Genomic DNA, 22,969 nt, shown 5'->3' on the forward strand with positions numbered 1-22,969 from the left:
ATTGTTTTAAGTTTTACTCTTTAATCTGAAAAAGAAAACTTGTTTAGTTTTGGATGAAGAGAAAAAAGTAACCAAATACATTTGTAATTGTTACTGACAAAAAAAGGAATAAATTGACAATCTCCAGGTTCGCCCACCTCCCCGAAAATATATAGATGATAAATATCTATTTTTTTTTACATTTTATGTAAAATAAAAAACAATTCAGTTTTTTTTTTATGTTAAAAAAACACTTTTGCACCTATTTTTCATTTTTTAGGATAAAAGCAAAAAACTCTTTAACTTTCAAAGTAACTATTTTGTTCAAAAGACAAACACGTTTGTATCCAATATAATAACAAAACTTTTATCTGGAAGAATTTCTTTTTTTTTTCTTACGTTTTTTTCTTTTCAAAATTTCAAAAATCAAATGTCTTCTCTACAGGAGCCGCCCGAGGATGAGGCCAACATCATTGAGAAAATCCTGTCGGTGCGACCGGTCAAGAAGGAGGTGAACTGCATTTAGTGTGATGTGTTTTCTCCTCTTCTTCTGATTATTATTATTTATTAATTTCGATTTGGGCCCTCTGCAGACATCTTCGTCATCGGAGGAGCAAGCTGAGGAGATGGAAGAGTTTTATGTCAAGTACCGAAACTTGTAAGTCAATTTAGCGGAGATCAAATTAATTTTATTTATTTATTTTTTCCGATCATTCATTGCCACATTGGTCCTTTTGCTTTGTGTCTCAGTTCCTACCTGCACTGCAAGTGGGCCACGCTGGGCGAGCTCGAGAAAGATCCCAGAATCCACCAGAAGATCAAACGCTTCAGGACCAAGCGGGCGCAGATGAAGCACCTCTTCAGTGAGGTAACTGCCAGCATCGCTGCAACCCCCTTAGATTCATTTTGGAAACTCAGTCACTGAAGACAGCTTGACTTGGCTATTTGAAATTTGGAAGCCATGAGTAGAGCTGCAAAAATGTCTCAAGAGGCCTTGCCCCAGAAGACTCGGGAAATTTGGCATTTTGCTTTGAAGCAGAGATTTTTGGTTCATTTTGTCCTTTTCCAGATGTCCTCTCCTCCTCTGTATTTAAAAAAAAATCAGCCCCCGAAGCCACTTTGATGTAAGAACATGAATTTGTTGACACGTATGACCCTTAAAAAAAGACTTAACAAGCGTTGACCTTAAAGACACACAAAGTCAGGAATGTTGCTTTGAAGCTGACACGTGTGGTTCATGTAAACATCTTGTTAATGCCCCCTGCTTCTTCAAAACCTCAGCCAGTTTCTTTTGCAACATGAAATTTGGTTGATAGAGGTATCATACGTTATACGCTAAAAAAAAATACATGTCTGCCGTCATGCCTTGAAGCCGCCGCTTTAGTATCCTTTCAGTCATTTGCTGTGGTCTTTCAATCCGTTGATTTGCTCTTGTTGTTTTTCCTCTTCCAGCCTGACGAGGATTTATTTAATCCCGACTACGTGGAGGTGGACAGGGTGCTGGAGGTGGCTGTTACCACGGACACGGAGACCGGAGAGGTTGGTGACGCACTAATGAGCCGCGCATGCAAAGGTGTGCGCGTATCTGCTGCATTTGCTCGTGTTTTCAGGAGGTGACGCACTACCTGGTGAAGTGGTGCAGCCTGTCCTACGAGGAGGCCACCTGGGAGCTCCAGGAAGACTTGGACCCGGAGAAAATCAAAGAGTTTGAGGAGATTCAAAAGCTACCGCCAGACCTGCGACATGTGGTGAGGAGATGCCAACCTTCTAGAGCCTTCTACTGTGTAGGGAACATTAAAATACGGCTCAAAAAGGTCAACAATCAACTTGAAGCCAACCAGGTCAAGTCAGAACTGAAATCAAATGTCTGGATGTCAGACATCCAGATCTGTGATTATTTTGTAAATATGCCTCATGTCAAACACGTTAACGGAAAAATGCTGATTTTCTTACAACAAATTAAATGTCCACTTGTGATGATGGACATAGCAAAACGTTTTTAATTAACAATGGATGCCACAAGATGGCAGCAGAGTGGTGTGGTGGTCTTTGGCCGACGCACTTAAGACAGCCAGCAATTACCAAATAACGGAGGACAGATTTGAAAAAGAAAAATCTGCAAATACCTAAATTAAATTAGTGAATAACAAAGGTGTATGCAACTCTGTGTGGTATTTTAATGCGGAAATTCGAGTGTGTGTTTTGTCTTTGCGCTCAGGAGCGTCCTCCCCCTGACAAGTGGCAGAAGTTGGAGCGCTCACGAGATTACCGAAATGGAAACCAGCTGAGAGAATACCAACTGGAGGGCATGAACTGGTTGCTCTTCAACTGGTACAACAGGTGAACGAATGCAAGCATGCATGCACATGAACACACATAGACAATTACATGTACACACCTCTTCCAGCCCTGCAGTAGAAGTGAAACACGTACAGATTGTAGATGTTGAAGTGTTCCTCCTCCCTGCTTGCAGGAAGAACTGCATCCTGGCGGATGAAATGGGCCTGGGCAAGACCATCCAGTCCATCACCTTCCTGTACGAGATGTTCAGCATGGGCATTCGGGGGCCCTTCTTGATCATCGCGCCCCTCTCCACCATCACCAACTGGGAGCGCGAGTTCCGCACGTGGACGCGCATGAACGTCATCGTGTACCACGGCTCGCAAATCAGCCGTCAGATGATCCTGCAGTACGAGATGTTCCATCGCGATGCGCAGGTCTTGCTCTTTTTTGCAGCACTACTCACTAACACAAACGCAAACATGACACACACACCAACTACAAATCAACTCACAAAGCTTAGAAGTCAAGTGGGTTTCACTGAAACATCTCAACTCCTCTCTTAGATCACCAGTAGAACTAATATTAACCCCGCTGCTTAATGGTTAAATGCACAACAATGGTCAGCATGAGCTTGAAGCGATTGTTTGTTTGGCTTCCGGCAGGGCAACACGGCGCAGAGCGTGCTGAAGTTCCACGGGCTGATCACCACCTTTGAGATGGTGATGGCCGACTGCCCAGAGCTGAAGAAGCTCCACTGGCGTTGCGTGGTCATCGACGAGGCACACCGCCTGAAGAACAGGAACTGCAAGCTGCTCGAGGGACTCAAACTCATGAACTTGGTCAGTTCAAAGTTAATGGTCACTCGAATGATGTCTTCACATGTTGCTCGGTCTGGAATAGTTCTGAAAGCTCCGCGATATTGCTTGCTTTTTGGGGACTTAATGAACGGTGAAAGTCCCAGACTTGAGATTGACTTGTGACTTGTGTGTGACTTCCTCCCCGTTGGTCCGATGTTCTGGCCGCCTTGGGCAGGAGCACAAGGTTCTGCTGACAGGAACGCCGCTGCAGAACTCGGTGGAAGAGTTGTTTAGCCTGCTCAACTTCTTGGAGCCACTGCAGTTCCCCTCGGAGAGCGCCTTCCTTGACGAGTTTGGGGACCTCAAAACCGAGGAACAGGTAGAGGCCTGTTAACTCTTTCACTGCCATCCCAGTTAAAAGGAATCTTTGGTGTCTGTAGCTGTCACTTTATGTTTGTCACAAAAATTAGAATTTATATGTATTTTCTTTTTTTTTTTATTCTCGCACCTTAACCTTGCTTTCTTTCTCTCTCAGGTGAAGAAGCTTCAGGCCATCTTGAAGCCCATGATGCTGAGGAGGCTGAAGGACGACGTGGAGAAGAACCTGGCCCCTAAACAGGAGACCATCATTGAGGTACTACTTTCATGTCTTGGTTTCTCCTCTCCCACACCAGGAGGTCACAACTTTCCCGCACTTCCCTCCGTCCTTCTGCAGGTGGAGCTGACCAACATGCAGAAGAAGTACTACCGGGCCATCCTGGAGAAAAACTTCTCCTTCCTGTCCAAAGGTGCCAACCAGCACAACATGCCCAACCTCATCAACACCATGATGGAGCTGCGCAAGTGCTGCAACCACCCTTACTTGATCACCGGTGAGGCCTCGAGATTTGTCTTTGTTTATCCTTAAAACAAAACAATCAAACGTAGATTCAAACATGCTGACTAATATTGTAAAAAGCCCCAGACACCAGAGATTGGTGGCTTGAATCCACTTACTGGAAGGTTTGTATGATTGGTCAGTGCAGTTGAGAGTTTTTTTATTGACTTTGCTGTCTGGTGGCAGGTGCCGAGGAGAAGATCGTAGACAGCTTCCGCAAGAGTCACGGGGCGGACGCGTGCGACCTGCAGCTGCAGGCCATGATCCAGGCGGCCGGCAAGCTAGTGCTGATCGACAAGCTGCTGCCCAAACTGCTAAGTGGCGGTCACAAGGTCCTGGTCTTCTCACAGATGGTCCGCTGCCTCGACATCCTCGAGGACTACCTCATACAGAGGCGGTGAGTGCGCGCTGCTACTTCGTCTTAGCTCTAAGACACTTTCTCACTGCTTACCGTCCTTGGGTGCTCCAATACACTTACTTACTGGGTGCAGTCGTTGTTAGTTGTTCGTTAGTCACTGGACTCAACAGTCATTGGTTGCTCTGTTCCACTTACCAACAAGCTCAGTTGGAGTTCTTGGTCCGTCTAGTTCACTTTCTAACACAACTTTGCATGTGCGTTGGTGTGTGTTTCTGTGTTTTGTGTGTGTCCTCAGCTACACGTACGAGCGCATCGACGGGCGCGTCCGTGGCAATCTGCGTCAGGCGGCCATCGACCGCTTTTGCAAGCCGGACTCGGACCGCTTCGTCTTCCTGCTGTGCACGAGGGCGGGCGGCCTGGGCATTAACCTGACGGCCGCCGACACCTGCATCATCTTTGACTCGGACTGGAACCCGCAGAACGACCTGCAGGTATTTGTGTGCCCAATCTTCCGCGGGAAATTCTAAGCGGGCCTTTTAAAAACGGCGTCTCCCCCTCACCAGGCTCAGGCGCGCTGCCACCGCATCGGACAGAGCAAAGCCGTCAAGGTGTACCGCCTCATTACCAGGAACTCGTACGAGCGGGAGATGTTCGACAAGGCCAGCCTCAAGCTGGGCCTGGACAAGGCCGTCCTCCAGGACATCAACCGCAAAGGGGGCCTCAACGGGGTGAGACGCACCCATCGGGCTGGTCCATTAGGGGAAACACAATAACAATAATCACAATTATTTGGATTGGTATAGAAATCACCATTAGTAAAACGATTATTCATTTATTTCAAATCTGGAAATCATGATTACATTTACCAGCTTGCAGGGACACTATTGTAGGACACACAGTTACAACTTGGGCATAGATTTTGAGTGATAAATTTTGTCAGGTAGTATAACACATTGGGGAATTTTGGTGGCGGTTCAGGTGCAGCAGCTGTCTAAGCTGGAGCTGGAGGACTTGCTGAAGAAAGGCGCCTATGGTGCTCTGATGGATGAAGAGGACGAAGGCTCCAAGTTCTGTGAGGAGGACATTGACCAGATTCTGCAGAGACGCACGCAGACCATCACTATTCAGTCCGAAGGCAAAGGGTCCACCTTTGCCAAGGTAGGCCGCGGGAGCAGCACCACATTAAATTTTTTAACTGATCTGACAATGTACAAGTACAAAAAATCGTTGATATTGTACAGCACAAAATAATTTTATTGCTCACGCAAATACTGACGTGATGACCTTTTTTTTTTTTTTTTTTCCTTTTTTTTTGTCCCTCTTCCAGGCCAGCTTTATCTCTTCGGGCAACCGCACCGACATCTCTCTGGACGACCCCAACTTCTGGCAGAAATGGGCCAAGATTGCTGAAGTGGAGATTGACTCAAAATCTGAGAAGGTACAAATGATTTTTTTTTTTAAAGAGCGAGCGTGATCTGAGTTGCGTCATTCCTTCTGTTGTCACGTGGCGGCCATGCTCGCAGGAGTCGCTGGTGATCGACACGCCCCGCGTTCGGAAGCAGACGCGCCACTACAACTCCTTTGAGGACGACGAGCTGATGGAATTCTCGGAGCTGGACAGCGACTCGGAGGAAAAGCCGTGCCGCACCCGACGCCTGGGAGAGCGCAGCCGCCGCTACCTGCGTGCAGAGTGCTTCCGTGTGGAGAAGAACCTGCTCATCTTTGGGTACAATTAAGTCTTTATCTGTTAGGGCTGCAACTAGGCATGGGCCCATGACTAGTTTGATGCAAAAAGTCGAAGTTTCAGTCATCACTAATGTTGGCTGTCACTGCGAATGAGCTCTTCTTTAATTAATTGACAGTCCTAGTTTGAATGGAATTGCGTTGACAAAGTAAATCCAGCGGTTCCTTGGTGAATACTCAAGAATGAATAGCATTCACTGAATACGCTCATACTGGTATCAGTCTGAATAAAGAAGGTATCGGACCTCACTCGTTTGAATTGGTTGAGAGTTTTGGAAGGAGTACAATGTTGAAAATTGTGATGATCAAGTTGAAATAAGGAATTTTGGTGGAAGATGTATTGAAGATTGCTGCGTATTTGATGTTGACGATGTGTGCAGGTGGGGCCGCTGGAAGGACATCCTCAACCACGGCCGCTTCAAGTGGCACCTGACTGAGAGAGACATGGAGGCCATCTGCAGGTCAGCCACAGGCATGACAACACGGATAGATGCATGGATGCATGATTAACGGATTAGGAATGGTGACTTGGGTGGGTGGATGCTTGGACACGTCAATGGATATTAAATGTGTGACTTTTGGAAATATGTTTGGACTTTTTAGGTAAATGGATTGTTGAATAACAGTTGTGTGAATGGCGGGTGAGGGCCTGGATGGATTTGGGTGGGCTTTTGAATAATCATTGTTTGGATTGATAGAGGAATATGGATGGATGGATGATGAACAAGTGAAACAATGAATGGACAGATGGATGGGTGTTTGGATGCCTTATATGGTTGGATGAATGGGTGAATTATTAACATGTCTGCTGAATGGTCAATCAAAATTAAATGGGAAATCTTTTACGACAGCATTTTGTTACATATTCTTTTCTTCTCTTCAGGGCTCTGCTGGTTTACTGCCTGAAGCACTACAAAGGTGACGATAAGATCAAGAGCTTCATCTGGGACCTGATCTCCCCCAGCAAGGAGGGCCAGGACCAGGACCAGGAGCTGCTTAACCACTCCGGTCGGCACCTCAACCGTTTCCAGCTTTGTCTGTCTCCATCAAACTCACCTTTGATTAACCTCCTTGTGACTATGCTTCAGGTCTGTCGGCTCCAGTTCCTCGTGGACGCAAAGGCAACAAACTCAAGAGTCCGCTGAGTGTTCCTGAGTTGAAGAACGCCGACTGGTTGGCCCACTGCAACCCTGAAGTAGTTCTGCAGGACGACAGCTACAAGAAACACCTCAAACAACACTGCAACAAGTAAGCACAGGCCGACCTTTTACTTTATTCACCCAAAAATAATGGTGTTGATGCTTTCTGATCATCTCAGTTTTAAGTGCTTTGCTACCATCTTACTGCATCACCTATCTGCAAATTTCCACTTTTTCTGTGGCAACTTCTCTCACCTTGAATTGTATTTGTGTGTTTGTGTGCAGGGTTCTGCTGCGGGTGAGGATGTTGTACTACCTGAAGGTGGAGGTTCTGGGTGAAGCAGCTAATCAGGCTGTGGAGGGCACGGCTGCCAGGTATGAGAGACCAATTTTTCACCAGGGCCCCACACATGCTCACCCATGGGTTACTTGTGCTGCCGCTTGACTTCAACTTTGGTCATAGTTGCAGTTCATGTCAGTGGTCGTCACTTTTCTGCCCCACCACACCTCCACTTCCACAATATGTCATGTTGTAATGTCAGAACGCTGCGGTAACATTAATATCCATCCTGTGACTCCAGCAAACTCGACGTGTCACTGCCCGACATCGACTACATTGAGATTCCAGCATCATGGTGGGATGCTGAGGCGGACAAGTCTCTGCTTGTAGGCGTCCACAAGCACGGTGAGCTCGCTGACATGTTGTTTGATGCGTGAAGAAGAAAAAGTGTTTGAAGTGTGCATCTGAACAGGTTACGAACGCTACAATGCTATGCGTGCCGATGCGGACTTGTGCTTCCTGGAGAGGGTCGGCATGCCCGACGTCACCGCGCTCTCGGCCGAGCAGGGAGGAGCAGAGGCCGTCGCCGACGTCACCGACAGGTAGCCCTGTGAAAAGAGACGACAAAAAGATACAAGTGACTGTTAAAAAGACTTTAATCGCGTGTGAAGTAAACTTGACCAACCGTCTGTTGACTAATGCTAAGGGCTAAAATTATGTCAAAATAATATCTTTCGTTCGTTTTTTTCAACACAACCCACTCAGATTCATAATTAGACCCATAGCAACCCTCTTAACAACGAAAACGCACAAGCTCATTTAAAGAAGGCAGAGTCGCCAGTCAGCCAGTCAGTTTTGGTGTTTGTGTTTTGAGCAGCGTTGCAAAAGTGGAGGACGTCAGCGAGAGCATAAACAGTAAAAGTGAAGGAGGAGACGACAGAGATGACAACAGCAAGGTACGTAATGCATATGTCCTACTCGTCCTCGTCAGTTCTGTGACCTTTGCTATCTTGCGCTCCTCGTTCAGGGAGAGGAAAGCTGCTTGAGCACCGACGCATCAGACAAGCCTGACAGTAGCGCTCCGCCAGGTTAGTAGCCCCTTTCATGCATATCTTACCACCAGGTAGAGACTCTTTACACACAATCTACTTTATATTTGAAACGGCACAAGCAAAAAAATAAATTCAAAAATTGCAGCTCTGTGTGAAAATCTAAAAACTATTTTGCTGGTTTCTGTGTGAAATGGAGACAGGTATCTTAAAAACAATTTTGCAGTATTTTCTACATCTATATCTACAGATTAAAAACCAACAATTTAGCCAAATTTCCTTGTGTGAAAGATGGAGGCGGAAGAAAAAAATGTACTTTTGCTGATCGGCACGTGAACGTCAGAGCATCCTAACGGTGATGTTATTTGCCTTTGACCCTCGGCAGACTCGCATACGCCGGCTGCCGACTTGTGCGCCCAGGACGCCACGCTGGTGACGACCACATTTGGCGGGGGGGCAGTGAGCGGCACGGGGGTGGCGGCCCTACATGTTGTCCACTCACGGCCACTTTGGCCTGCCGGCCCGGCGCTGACGGCCCGCCTGCGCCGCCTCATCACAGCTTACCAGCGTTTCACGCTGCGTCGAGAGCCCCTTCTGCGCCCTGACTTCATACTTCATGACGGCCTGACAGGACTGGGGGTGGCGGCTGGCGGTGTAGGGGGGGCCCCTCTCGGGCACCACGCAGGAGGAGCGCTGGCCTGGCAGCTCGGCGAGGAGTTGAGGCGCTGCACCGCCACCCATGCTGAATCGGACGCCGTGTTTATGGAGTGGCAGAGAAGGTGAGAAGATGACTGACATGAATTGTTCAATACTTTTGCAGCTTTATTGTGTGAAAGGCCTAAGCTGAAAAAAAAAAATCAAAATTATTTTAAACGCACAGGCAAATTAAAATATGACAATTTGCAAGATGTCTGTGTTAAATGGTGAGGCAGGTAAAAAAATCAACAATTTCTTCGCGAAAGGCACATACAGAATGAAATCAACAATTTAGCGCCTTTCTATATGTGAAAGGCACCAGAGAGTTTTTTTAAGGTCAGTGTGTGTGAAAGGCATTCCAACAAGGTGTGTGACATTTGTCAGATGGAGCCGGCGCGAGCAGATGGATTTCTACCGCACGGTGTCATCCTTCGGCGTGGCCTTTGACCCCGAGAGGAAATTGTTCGACTGGTCGCAGTTTCGCGTGCTGGCGCGACTGGAGAGGAAGACGGACGACAGCCTGGAAAGATACTTCAACTCTTTTGTCAGCATGTGCCGCTCTGCCTGCAAGCTGCCGCCCAGGAAGGAAGAAGGTAACCAAGGGCTCCTGGCTAGCACATTTCAAAACACCCCAGGACACAAAAAAAAAAATAATTTCACACTTCTTATAGTGACATGCAAAACATTGCCAGTGGTAATGCTAAAGTTAATGTAAGCTCCCATTGACATGCTAACATAAAATTATAACATAAGCATTTCGCACAAGTCTCAGGTTCACCCAGTAAGTCCCAAGACTTTCAAAAATGAAATAGAACCACAAACTAAGATTAGATAAATTTGGTATAGATGGAGATGATTATTCACAGTTTCAATGTGTGCAAAGATAAAAGGCAGCAAAGTGTTTGTCAGATAATAAAAATTCAAGAGGCTAGAATTTCAGATGATATTCACAAGGTCACTTTGTCCTTGACAAAAAGAAGAGTGCTCCAGAATAAAGTGGTCTTCGTGCAGAGATGAATGGGCAATGAGGCTCCACCTCTGGTTTTGATCTCACAATCTTCTCTGCCGTGCAGGTTTGGCAGATGCTGCCATTCCAGTGGAGCCACTGACGGAAGAGCGAGCCGCTCGGACCTTGTACCGCATCGAGCTTCTTCGCAAGATCCGCGAGCAGGTGACTAAACTGCTCAAGCCACAAATCAGTAAGCCGCCGAGCGAGTTTTCCAAAGCCAGCGTCCTTGTTGCCCTCAGGTCCTCCGCCACCCGCTGCTGTCAGCCCGCCTGCAGCTGTGCCGCCCGTCTCTTTACCTCCCCGTTTGGTGGGAGTCGGGCAAGCACGACCGCGACCTCCTGGTGGGGGCGGCCCGACACGGCCTGAGTCGCACCGACTTCTACATCCTCAATGACCCGCAGCTCAGCTTCCTGGAGGCCCACCGCAACTACGTGAGGGGACACCACGCCTCGCATCTTCACAGGGTACGTCGGGGGCTTGTGCAGATATATGCTAAAGGATTGCCATAGAGGTCACAATTAATTGATTAAACTACTCGAGCACCATAATTGTAAATTATTTTAATGATCGATTGATCATTTAAAATAGGGTTTAATATTAAGAGTGTCCTGGGGCCGTCCGAAGTTCACTGAAGTTGACTCAAATTTCATACGTAATTATTATAATCTGAAACATGAAATCAACACGTTCTTCTTTTTCATTTTTTAACATTTGGAGTGGTGGAAGAGTGGATGGATGGTTAGCACGTCTGCACAGTGAGGCAGCCCCGGTCTTCCTGTATGAAGTTTGCATGTTCTCACCGTTTGCATGTTTTCATGCAAATCCAATTTTTATTTGATTTTTTTTTTTTGATATTCTTGTTGTATCCTGTTGTTGTATCTCAAGGCATCACTGTTTTAGTTTTTTTTTTTTTATTCAGTTCTTTTTTCCACACATTGAACTAAAACTTCAATCTGCCCTCCTCCTCAGCTGCCTCCCCCCCACTGCTGCCTGTATGATGCCCCCCAGCCTCCAGAATACCCCCAGCAACCTTCCCAGCAGGCCCAACCACCCTCAGCTCCTCCCTCTTCATCCTCTTCCTCTTCTCACCTCCACGCTCCGCCTCCGCCCACTCTGGACGAGGCGACCTCTCCTGGCCTGGGAATGGTTTCCGCCTCTCGGGGGGACTTCCTGGACTGCCCCCCGCTGGACGAGAGCTTGGCTGAGCTGGACCCCTTGTGTGCGGAGGCACTGCACGGGGGAAAAGCTTCTAAGGATGCTCTGAACGGCTTCCCCTTCAACTCGGCGGCGGGCGGTCAGAGCATGCTTAACTCGTACGGCCGACTGGGGGGGGCCGACCTCCGCTCCGAGTTGAGGAGTGACGTGCTGGTGGGCGAGCAGGGATCGACCGAGGAGACCGGGCTATTGGCGCCGTCTGTGGAGCTGGATCAGCTGCAGGTACTTCAGCTCACTTCCCTCACCACTCATGACCCAACAAATGGAAAGACCCAACAGCTAGGTGTGACAGTAGTGTGCAACATTAGGGCAGTGGTGTGCAACATCCATAATATAATAAATTACCATGATTATTTCAGATTTTACGTCTTTATATTATTCACTTGCATTCCTAGCCATGAACATGTACTCTCACTGAAATCAAGGCACTGCAATTGTACAAATTGATATTGTTTCACATTATTCATAAATTTCAAAAATATTAACTTAGCACTTGCATTTCAAACATGCACAGTATTATTATTTTGCTTTAATAAAAGCAGCAGCCCCTACTTTTTTGTTACCGTTTCCATATGGAGGGCCGCCACTATAAAAAAAAATAATGGAAATGGAAAAAATATCACTCACAATTTGCTACATTAGATTCAATGAGCCTGGCTGTATGCCGTCATTCGACAAGGGTTACAACAATAATGATACGGCTTCTGTGATCAATGAAGTTGTAGTTAGTGCACAAAAGACATAAGCCTGAGGAACGAGGCACACATAGTCAAAGAAGCCTGATAAGAAGTATAGAGTGAGCAAAATGAACAAACGTATTGCCAAGTGATGGTCAGCCGCCATCACTTTAGTCATGAGCCGGGCTGCCGCGGTCTCGTTTCATTCTTGTCACCCCTGGCTTCTATTGGTCCTGAACAAGCGTTACGTGCAGGCGCCCTGGGACGGGACGGACCACTCCAGCCCAGCTCACCACATGTTCAACGAGTCGGACCCCATCCTGGGTCCGACCGGGTTCCTAGAAGAGGAAGATGAGGAGGCTCCGCGGGGCAACAGCGGCGGCACGGATGAGACTCTGGAAGAGTGTCTGGGTCTCCCTCCCTCGTCCTCACCTTCTCACCCCTCGGCTGCAGACTCTGTGGAGTCGTCCAGCTTCATGCTGTTCAAGGTTTGTGCCATTTACCAAGAGTTACACTGATACCAATATTCAGAAAAATTACTTTTCGGGAACTGTTTATGACACACACAGCGTATTTGTCTGGTTTTGTTCAGGACATTGGTGTGAATGAAGAAGCTGGCGTGGACCAAAGCGACCTGGCTACAAGCCCCCTGCCGCCTTACATCCCCCCACACCCTCCGCTCTCTCCCCCCGATGGCCACCAGGAAGATGTCAGGAGTCAGAACGCAGACGGAGGTGGAGATGGATTCAAGTTTGATGTCAAGGTCCAAGACGTCAGCATGGAAAAAGACGGCCTTCTACTTGAGGACCGATGTGATGCGCATGAAGGTATCGTCACGTACTACTTCACAGCAGTTCCACTCATGGTTACTACATCAAAGCAAAGTAAAAAAGGAAAGGAAAGACGTCTCCTAAAACAGAATTACAGTTTCTGAGTTTCAAACAAGGGCAAGGGTTTCAAAGTAGGGTTTCAAGCCACACTTAGGTTTGAAATTGGGTTTTTAGTATGAAATTTTGTTTGTGTTTGAACTTGTGGTTAGAGTTTGCCATTTGGTTTCTAAGCTTTTCTGACTGCAGATTTTTTTGTCTGTGGCATGTCAGCCGTTCTTCCAAGTTTGTGTCTGCCTTTGGACTTGGCACATATGGGCGCTGGCGAGCCTCCGTCATCTGCGTTGAGGGACCCGGAAGACGCCATGGAGGTTCCCAACCAGCTGTGCCCGGACCTCATGTGCCCCATGGGGGAGGTGGACACCTTGATGTTTGCGGAGGAAGACGAGGAGGATGATGAGGAGCGGACCAGCGTGACCGAGTTGATGGCCGAGACTCCTGGAGAGCTTCTCCAAGAAGACGGACACCAGAACAGGGAGCCTGTTGCCGACAAGATGGTGGACGGGCCAGACGCAACCCCGGCGGAACACCATGATGAGCCGGCTTGTCCGCCCTCGGAGGACAAAGCGGAGGTTCGGATCAAGACCGAAGACCGGGACCCAGAGTTGAGCTCCGTGAAGTCGGAAGACGTCGCCGCCAAATCGGAAGGAGTCGATTCCAAATGCGACTCCGTCGAGTCGGAGAGCCGTCTCGTTAAACGGGAAGTCGTCAGGACCACGGCCGAGGAAACCAAACCGGACGGTCTGGACTTGAGTGGCGTCAAGATGGAGAGTGGGCAAGACTTTTTGGAAGCCAAGGCAGAAGAGGTTGGCCTCAGCGTGGAGCTCAGGGGTCAGCTCAAGGATGAGGACACGTCCTCCTCGCCAGGTAAGGCCTGCTACGTGCGCCTAAGGGTCTTTCAAGACACACCCCACATGTCACAATGTTTTCTTGTAGTCTGTAGATTTTAGTTCATAATTCAGTATAAACAATAATTTGGAGTATCATCTGGGCTGGGAAAATGATGTGTCAGGGTTATATCATGTGATAGAAGTGAATGTTGCTTCCGCGGTGTGTTCCAGTGGCGGCTGTGGAGAACTATTCTGGAAGTCGCGGCTTCACGGCTCCCTTTACCGTGTGTGAGCACCCCGAAATCATCGACGCCCGTGAGCCCACCATCGCTCAGCTGCTCCAGGAGAAAGCGCTTTACTCCTATTCCGACTGGCCCAAGGTACTCCGCTCGCTTTATCGCTGACATTTTATTTACATTGAATTACACATCTAGTTGACATTCTATTTCTATTTCAAACATCTATTACTCCCAAATAGGGTTAGTTGGGCTTTGAGAGTTTGAAGTTGCTTTTTTACATTGGGGTTGGTGTCTCAAACTGAAGCGTATGTTCCCCGACGTTGATTATTTGATCTCGACAGGATCGCGTGATCATCAACCGTTTGGACAGCATCTGCCACGCCATTCTGAAGGGCAAATGGCCTTCGGCCAGCGATCAGTACGACTCGACATCCTCTGTCGGCGCCAACCACTTGGCACAGCAGCACCTCCAGCGGACCGCCTTCATCCCCAGCACTACCGCCTGCGCCTCCTCCTCCTCCTCTTCTTCCTCTTCGTGCTCGTCCTCATCCTCATCTTGCATCCAGCAGGCCAACCCGGGTCTGGCCTTTCCCATTATACCGCCTCCTCTCACCAGGCTGCCCAAGGTGAGCTGAGGCCTTCCAGCTTTTCTTCTTTACGTCCTGCTTTGTGTGTGTGCGTGCGCCATCTTCAGCAGAAACTGGAATGAATGCTCTAATGCTTATGAAGGAACAGTGGAGCCTAAAATGTCAGTTTTTAACCAAAATGGCCGACTTCCTAAATTGTGTGGGCAATTGCTTCAAGACACTTTTTTTTGTGGATCCTCTCATAATAGACATGTCTTCCAAATTTCACATTTCTCAGTGGAACTGGCTTGAGAGGTGGCATGTTGATAACTGTCTGTAGCAAATATTGTGTTGCTTGTCAGTGTTTTCGTTTTGTGTTTTAACCTGCCCATCATTCTTGTGTGTCTTGTCCACCTTGGCAGTACTCGGGGCGGGGCGGTGGCCGGGGGGCTTGGCGCCTCACCTCCCTCCCTCTCTTACAGGAGAGACTGGTTACACCGGCCTTCCTCCCCGAACTCAAGCGCTCTGCAGGGCGGCGCTCCTTCGACTACGAAGCGGCGGCGGTGGCAGCCGCTAAGGCTTTAGCAGGGAAGGCAGCGACGGCGGCATCCTCAGGCAGGAGCCCCGGTGGGGACGCGTCGGCCAATCAGCGGGCCGGCGCCCTGTTGATGAACGGTTGGCAGGAGGCGGCCATGGATCTCAGCAAGTCGCCCAGCGACTCTGTGGTTTCCGGGTCAGGGGACGCAGCCCGCAAGCTGCCCCCGCCGCCGCCGCCCATTACGGCGCCCCTGGCGGGCTCTGCTGGAATAGACATGGCGGGAATTCTACAGGCTGGACTCATCCATCCCGTGACGGGACAAATTGTCAACGGGAGTCTGAGAGGGGACGACTGCCTGAGGAGGAGACGCGGGCGAAGGAGAAACATCGAGGCACTCTACTCGGAATTCACAAAAGCTCAAGCCATGCACCTCCCTGACACAGCACAGGTGACTCAGTCTATTCTTCTGCTTCTATACAAAACCCTAAACCAGCCATCTGCAGCGGATAGAAAAAGGCCTTGAATGTCAACTGTAACATGTTCAACTCAGTTGAAAAAAAAAATCTTTGAGGGGAGATCAAAATCAATAACTGAGATAATGTGATTGTTCAGCTGGACTAGCAGGCTTTTCCCATCATTTTTGTAGTCGCATCTGACAGCACAGGCGATGGTCCGCAAAGAGCTTGCGCAGCATCAGAGGGATGTCATTGTTCAAAGGTATCAATCGGGAAAAGGGTACAAAAGAATTTCAAAGACGTTAGATATACCGTTGGAACACTGTTAAGACGGTCATTGTCAAGTGGAAAAAATTCAGAGTTCAGATGGAGACTTTTCTTTTTGTGCTTTCTCGGAGAAGACTGATGTTTTTGTGCTAACGCTGAAAGCTATTCTGCACTGTTCAGAATTCCCTATCACTGGAACTTGGCATTTGACGTGGGTATGTAGACTTTTTATATGCACTGTATGCCTGGGCATACAGTGGGCATTGAGTCGGCAAGACTTAGTAAGCGTGATTTATCTTGCACAGAAAACCAATCCAAGCTCGTCTACATTTTGCAAAATCACGTGCGATAAAACCAAGGCTGAACTCGTTTGTAGATAATCAGTCTGGTTTCATGGATGACGCCAGAAACATGACGATTTACTGTTGAGGAGCTGAAATTTGGAGGAGTTGGACAATTAAATTACGCGATGTCTCTGAACGATTTAATTCATTGATTTGTTACCTAGTTGCTCGTAATGCTGCATCAGTCGGTGATTGAGATGTTAGAGTGAAGCAATCTAAAAATTTAAATTAAGCCTGACAGCAACATCTACCCTGCTGAGAGACTCCTACACAAAAAGACCTGATTGCTGATAGGTGTGTACATTTCAGCGACAGGTGCTGAAACATTACTTGGAGGGTGTGCCTATTTATGCAAAAAGGTCATTTTCCCCCTTAGAAGATTATTATTATTTTTCAAATGAGTTGTATGTTCATGTTGGAAAATGTGTGCGCCATTTCAACACCGCTTATGCTGTACGGTTTTGGAAATATTCATCTTGGCCTCATTTTTTTTTTCAGTCACCAAACCTGACATTTGAACCGGGTTGTTTAGACTTTTTATATCCACTGCTCATCTACCTATACATCTGTGTATCTATGCATCTACACATCATTCAGGGTCGCGTGGAGGCTCTGAGCCAGTCGTCTGTGTCGTCCTCCACGTCGTCTCCGTCCCCCTCGTCCTCAGAGCGTCCTGTGGCACCGCCCACGCCGCCCCACCCCGAGGTGGTGGCCATGGAGCGGGAGGTGGCCGCCAACAAAGGTTTGATGGAGTGGCTGCGACATAAACCGGGATACAGCTTGGACCTTCCTTTCGCTCATGTATGTTATTTTACACTTTATATTTTTCTAATAACCTCTCGTTATATATATATTTGAAGTTTGTAAATAAAGGTTGCACACCAGCAAGCTGTAAAGCTAAGTGAAATGATTCACACTAGGTGATTTATTTTTTTGAATAATAATAAAAATTAAATGCAAAATTAATTTTAAAAAAAGGCAAGGATGGACAATGAGAACCATTAACCATCGTTGTCTTGTCCAAGTGCGTATGTTGTAAGAATTGCATCAACTCACTGTTTCACAACTGTCCAGTCCTCGTACGATGATCAAATGACATGAAAATGAGTCCTTGGCATTGAATGTGTAAAGTCCCCCAAAATTTGATCAGAAATTTTATTTATGAGCGACTTGTGATTTTTGCCTTTGTTAGGTTGGCGCGGGGGTTTTGCATGGTTTGGTGGAGCGGCCCAAGCAGCGGCGCCATCGCTGCAAAGATCCCACCAAGCTGGACGTCAACTCCTTGACGGGAGAAGAGCGTGTGCCAGTCGTGCACCGCGGCACCGGCCGCCGGGTACGGTGCTCGCCGCTTCTCCGTTTTTTTGGACAGCACCATGCTGAAGTGTTTAGCATGGCTGCCTCACACAATCTGAGCTCCTTGTTGGTCCAAGTGTGCCCTGACATGGACTGGCGACCACTGAATTTTTTGTTCTTGTGCTTTTCTTCCCACTGTCATTCTCCCACCTTGCAGCTGGGTGGTGCTATGGCTCCCGCCATCAAGGAGTTGTCCCGCTGGTTGGACGCCAACTCTGAATACTTTGTGGCTCCAGACTGGGCGGACGTGGTCAAACATTCCGTGAGTGACAAACACTTTTCAGGTCCGCAGATGCCAGCACCAATCCTGTCTTACCATTTGGCCTTGCGTCCTGCAGGGGTTTCTCCCGGAGGCAAAGTTCTCCCGCATCCTGACGGAACCAGTCAACAGAGACCCCTCGTTGCGCCGCCGCGGCCGCCGCCCCCGCAGTGAGATGCCCAAGCCCCTCCTGTCGGACGCCTCGGGTCTACCGCCGCCCATCTTCATGAACGGTGCCCTGATGGGTAGCGTCGACTCCATGGTGGCCATGCAGAACCTGCGTGGCGGAATGTCCGGGATCCCCATCTCCGGCATCATGGCGGCGGGTTTCCCTCACGTTTTCCCGGCGGGTGTCGGCGGCGCGTCGGCGGAGGATGCCAAGAACGGTTTGAGTATGCTACCCATGATGCTGCATGGGATGCCGCCTCCCCCCCACGGGGCCACCGTCCCGCAGCATGCCCTGTTCAGCGTGGGCACCGTCATGCCGCTACATGCTGCCTCCTCCGCCTCGTCGTCGCCTGCCGCCAAAGTCACCACCACCACCAGCGCCGCAGAGGCTGGCAGTGGTACTTCGGCCACGCCGGCCGAGGCTGGCGCCTCCCCTTCCGGAGGGCAGAATAAGTGTGACCCGCATCCCGGCAGCCATCTGACTTTCAACCCCTTCCTGATACCCGGCATGTCACACGGCCTCCTCTACCCGCACATGTTTCTGCCACACGGTGGCATCATGGCGCTGCCTGCCGTGCCGCCCGGTGGCTCTGCTAATGACAGCTCCCCGGGGAGCCCCAAAAGGAAGCGGCGGCGAGAGCGGGATGAGTCAGAGCGGGCGCCCCAGTGTCAGGAGCCGGATTCGCACAAGGAGCCGGAGCCATGCCAGGATTCCGAACATCAGGAGGAAGCTGAATGCCGTCAGGAGTCGGAACATTGTGAGGACCTGGACTTGCGCAATGAGCCGGAACAGGTGGCGGAACCGCAACCGGAACACTGCGAAGAGTCGCAGCCGCAGCTGCGACCAAGCCAGCAGGAGGCCAAGCAGAGCCAAAGTACAGTGGACCCGTCCTTTTCAGTGCCCTCGCTGGCCTCCTCACAGGAAGCGGACTGCCATCAGCCGCCCGAGGAGGTGGCACTGGACCCACAAAGAGGAGAAAGACAACCAGAAAGACAGGAGCAGTTCGTGTAAAGGTGCAGCAAGGAAAACACTGAGTGTAACGTTTGTGCCGTGTCTGTCAGTCAGTCAGTCATCTGACTTGAATCCTTCTTCTTCTTCTTCTTCTTCTTCTTCTTCTGCTTCTGACAAGGATGATGACTCCACATGTTTGGCCCGCAGTGCATCCCCCTCCCTCGGAGACGATTATTTTCTGTTCTCTGGTTTTGTTTTGTGTTAAGCTCCTGTGAAGTGTCCACATTCACATGAGCTCCCTTGAGCGCACGCTTAACTTTTCCACTTTCTTTTTAACGTTGACCCCTCAACAAAAGCAAAGCAGAGAACAATCATGACGCACATGTTTTTGTTGTTTTTATGTTTATTATTATTTTATTTTTTACATTTTTGACTGAGAGGATTATGAAGAGATGTATGCTTTTAAAAAACGCACACACAGTCACTTTCTTACTGGCAAGTGTTAGAGCCACACTCAAAAGAAAAAAGAAATTACTACTGTACCACAATTTTAAAGAAACTACCACCCCCAAAATATGAATTGCTTATATTTCAAAAAATATAATTCTATTCTTCAGACGTGAAGGAAGTACATCATATTTTTTCCCCTTGTGGTTTAATGTCAATCTCATTAAACGTTGGTTCCTTCAAAAATAAGACTTGTGATTTGATTAAAAAAGTACACATGGAAAAATAACACGTTCTCGAACTTACTTTTTTCTCTTAAATCTTGCAGTGATTTATCAAAAAAATAATTTAAATTTTGAAATTGTAGTATCTCGAAACAAATATGTTGTGTAAGACTGCAACTTTTCAACATTATCTGGAAAATGCTGCATTTTACATTTTCATACTTTTTTTTTCTGAGCGGATCATTAAAGACAGTCAATTTTATACCAGTGATTGTTCAAGCCACATCAAACGAAGATCACGGTAATAAAGCTGTAAAAATGTCAGATTTTTGTTCAAGTTAGAAACAAAAATTGGGGTAGAAAGATGCTAACAAAAAAAAAAAACAAATTTGACTTTGGCTCTAAAAAGAACATTAAAAAGACTTCTTTTTCTTTCACATAACAGTGACTCCAAAAAATAGAATTCTTGTTTGAAGACTCGAAGAATTTGAAGTACTAGGAAAAAATTTATTCTAAATCCTGTAGTAACCCCGGGGGCAATTTTTCTTGTGTGGATTCAATGTATTTCTTAATCTGATTGGACTTGTAATATTGTAACTTCACACCTCAGATAAGACTCTTACGTTCCCCGATCCCTGTAAAACAAAAAGCTGGCTTTTACAGTGAACTATTTGCCTTGTTGTGTTTGTATGAATGGCATTTTCTTTTGGAGTGAGTGGCTCTCTCACTCACATTGTACTTTGACCGTTGGTCCAGTAGGGAGCAGCAACACATTCAGGAACACACTAACACAGACAGAGGTCTTCAATCCTGTTCCTCAAGGTCAAGCTGTCCTGCCCCTTTTCCATCCCTGCTGCAACACACCTTAAATGATCAGGATTTTTATTGGGCTTCTGGCGTCCATGCTGCTCTTCTGATCATTTGAATCAGATGTGCTGCAGCAGGTACCGATGGAAAACAGGCAGGAGAGTCGACCTCGAGGAATAGGAATGAAGACCCCTGCACTAACATACATGTACACATTTCCATTTGTCATGAACATGGAGGCCAGTTCTCTTGTCACTGACGTGCTCGTGTCCTTAACTATCACACACATGGATTCAGAGAGTCTTGCGTTTGTGTGTGTGTGTGTGCACTGGGTTGGTATACAGTACACATTAAAAGGGAACTCGGCAGTGGACCTCATTGGTTATATCTTTGTTACGTTTTATTCATGTATACTGGTGTGAGTATGTATCTTTGTAATATATATATATATCTATATATATATCTATATATATATAGATGTATATATATCCCCCGTGACCCTTGTGAGGATACCCAGTGTATATTTACATCTACTTCCAAAATGTTTGTTGGATTCTGCTGATGACACTTTAAGCTCAGCTTCAACTTTCATCAAGACGTTGCAATGGATAGTTTTTTTTTTTTCAATCAAGAGCAGAAATTTAAATTATTTGGGGTATGGTTTGAAAGGTTACTCAAAATGCTCATAATTTTGTGTTGTTTGTTTGTCTACTTAAGAGGCTATTGGTAGCAAATAATGGTAGCAATTAGACTAAAATCTCTCAGAATGACACCCGCATGGCTTCTTGAGACTTTTTTTTTGTGGGTCTACTAATGACTGACCTGTTTGCCAAATTTCATGCTGCTTGTTAAATCCAACAAATCCCTGGAAACGATCCAGAGGACCTCAAAATGTGCTCTTCAAATCAAAATGCCAAACTTTCTCTTTTTTTTTTTCTGGCATGCATTCTTGAGACTTTTTTTGTGGGTCAACTCTGACACTATTCAATGTTGCACGGTCAAACTGGCTTTGGGGGTTGGAATTTCTCTCCCTTGAAATGGCCCAACAATCCTGAAAACGTCGGCTTGTAGACCAAATGGCAGCCTGCAAAGCTTTGTCTTTTGTCTTTTTCTTCTCGTGCAATGCTTCTTGACACTTATTGGGAGGTCTACTCCTGACTGACATGTCAGCCAATTTCCCTTCAGCTCAAACTGTTAAGAATTTTTACATGCATCTCCTTCATGCCGATTAGCAGGTGCAAAATGTACTCCCCCCAAAAAAACACCAGTCGGACATTAAAAGTATAATTGGGTTGACGTGCAAAGGTCACTGCTGCATTTTGGATTGGTCTGGAAATCTCACTCCAATACCCAAAACGACAAGCTTTTTGTGAGTCGTGTATATATGTACATTATTATGTAAAGTGTACAGTAAGCACGCCGATACCGAGCGCTGCTGTAAATGCCGTAAAACTACAAGTCATTAATCCCTGTAAGATGCCTCAAAATGGCACCAAAGCACTACTTTTTGGTTTCCAAATGACACTGCTGTCACTTCAACATACCTTCCTTGGCACTAAGATGCAATGAGATGGTGCCAAAGCACTACTTTTATATGTGGCGGGGCTTGGGCTGTGTCAGAAAGAGCACAAAACAGTGAAAAGAAAAGTTTTGGGCCTGAAAAACTGAGGACAGGGCAAAAAAACTCAAACGTTTATAAAAATGTATATATGCATAGTGTATGTAAATATACACACACACACACGCACACAAGCGCCCACACCCACTCACACACACACACACACACACACACGTGTGTGGTGCTCTATATTGCTTTTTTATTATTCCTTTTGGCCTTCTGCTTGCATCTCATTGACTGACTTGGTGTGTGTGGAGGGGGCTGCGTGTGTGCGTGCGTAGGCGTGTGTGTGAGCGTGTGTGTTGATGGGAAGTAGTGAACATCCAACAGGGTCACGATGTTTTTTTATATGACATGTAAAAAAGAAAACAAAATACTTCATTTTTGCACAAAGTCCATGTCGTTGTGTGTTTGTGTGGGAAGAAGACAAAAAAAAAAACTTGGTAGATGTTGCCTTGCCACAACTTGTTGTGACACCATATAATTTATTATGATGATGATGATGATAATTTTTGCTTTGGCCAAATATTCTTTTGTCTTATTAACCCAAGTAAAAGAAAACAAAGAAAGCCTTATATCGCCTTTTTTTTTTGTTTGTGTTTTGGTCAAAGGACAAAATGGTGTTTGCGTGCCTGTTTTCATAAAACAAAACAAAAAGATTTGATCTGAATGGAATATTTGACATGATGAAGGGCAGAGAATGGGGGGAAAAAGTGGGCTCTAGGACCCTAAAATGTTGGTTTTTAATCAAAATGGCAACTTCTTGGCAGACATTCCAAAACATTTAGAACAACCACCACCATTAACGACTTGCGCAATTTTTTTTCTGTGAGAAAGGAAGAAAATGTTTATTCTCATATTACCACTTAAAAAAAGACATTCTTTTATTTTATTTTTCAATTTTCGCTAAAAA

At 47.0% G+C, this 22,969-nt stretch overlaps 1 protein-coding gene across 3 annotated transcripts in view; it reads left to right on the forward strand.

The window, feature by feature from the left end:
• Nucleotides 1-22,631, forward strand: part of chd6 (chromodomain helicase DNA binding protein 6) — a 34,253-nt gene extending 11,622 nt beyond the window's left edge. For 2 of the 3 annotated variants that reach the window (XM_088308311.1, XM_088308312.1), the window contains 40 exons: nt 425-490; nt 573-637; nt 730-847; nt 1,432-1,518; nt 1,590-1,727; nt 2,198-2,319; nt 2,453-2,696; nt 2,925-3,101; nt 3,295-3,438; nt 3,595-3,693; nt 3,775-3,931; nt 4,123-4,333; nt 4,590-4,785; nt 4,858-5,022; nt 5,273-5,452; nt 5,622-5,732; nt 5,818-6,020; nt 6,418-6,498; nt 6,921-7,045; nt 7,126-7,285; nt 7,462-7,551; nt 7,758-7,861; nt 7,929-8,058; nt 8,334-8,412; nt 8,484-8,544; nt 8,891-9,284; nt 9,586-9,794; nt 10,275-10,372; nt 10,450-10,674; nt 11,180-11,647; nt 12,357-12,590; nt 12,695-12,929; nt 13,203-13,856; nt 14,051-14,199; nt 14,400-14,684; nt 15,047-15,610; nt 16,826-17,029; nt 17,421-17,561; nt 17,739-17,843; nt 17,920-22,631. In XM_088308311.1, coding sequence (XP_088164437.1) covers nt 425-490; nt 573-637; nt 730-847; nt 1,432-1,518; nt 1,590-1,727; nt 2,198-2,319; nt 2,453-2,696; nt 2,925-3,101; nt 3,295-3,438; nt 3,595-3,693; nt 3,775-3,931; nt 4,123-4,333; nt 4,590-4,785; nt 4,858-5,022; nt 5,273-5,452; nt 5,622-5,732; nt 5,818-6,020; nt 6,418-6,498; nt 6,921-7,045; nt 7,126-7,285; nt 7,462-7,551; nt 7,758-7,861; nt 7,929-8,058; nt 8,334-8,412; nt 8,484-8,544; nt 8,891-9,284; nt 9,586-9,794; nt 10,275-10,372; nt 10,450-10,674; nt 11,180-11,647; nt 12,357-12,590; nt 12,695-12,929; nt 13,203-13,856; nt 14,051-14,199; nt 14,400-14,684; nt 15,047-15,610; nt 16,826-17,029; nt 17,421-17,561; nt 17,739-17,843; nt 17,920-19,020 — 8,379 coding nt within the window. In that variant the 3' untranslated portion in view covers nt 19,021-22,631. Of the gene's footprint in view, nt 1-424; nt 491-572; nt 638-729; nt 848-1,431; nt 1,519-1,589; nt 1,728-2,197; nt 2,320-2,452; nt 2,697-2,924; nt 3,102-3,294; nt 3,439-3,594; nt 3,694-3,774; nt 3,932-4,122; nt 4,334-4,589; nt 4,786-4,857; nt 5,023-5,272; nt 5,453-5,621; nt 5,733-5,817; nt 6,021-6,417; nt 6,499-6,920; nt 7,046-7,125; nt 7,286-7,461; nt 7,552-7,757; nt 7,862-7,928; nt 8,059-8,333; nt 8,413-8,483; nt 8,545-8,890; nt 9,285-9,585; nt 9,795-10,274; nt 10,373-10,449; nt 10,675-11,179; nt 11,648-12,356; nt 12,591-12,694; nt 12,930-13,202; nt 13,857-14,050; nt 14,200-14,399; nt 14,685-15,046; nt 15,611-16,825; nt 17,030-17,420; nt 17,562-17,738; nt 17,844-17,919 lie in introns of those variants that run through there. The other variant, XM_088308313.1, reaches the window with a different exon arrangement.
• The last annotated feature ends 338 nt before the right edge of the window (nt 22,632-22,969 follow it).

Source organism: Idiotropiscis lumnitzeri, chromosome 11 (assembly GCF_059441095.1).
Source record: "Idiotropiscis lumnitzeri isolate Australia: NSW breed Sydney's pygmy pipehorse chromosome 11, RoL_Ilum_1.0, whole genome shotgun sequence".
NCBI lineage: Eukaryota > Metazoa > Chordata > Actinopteri > Syngnathiformes > Syngnathidae > Idiotropiscis > Idiotropiscis lumnitzeri.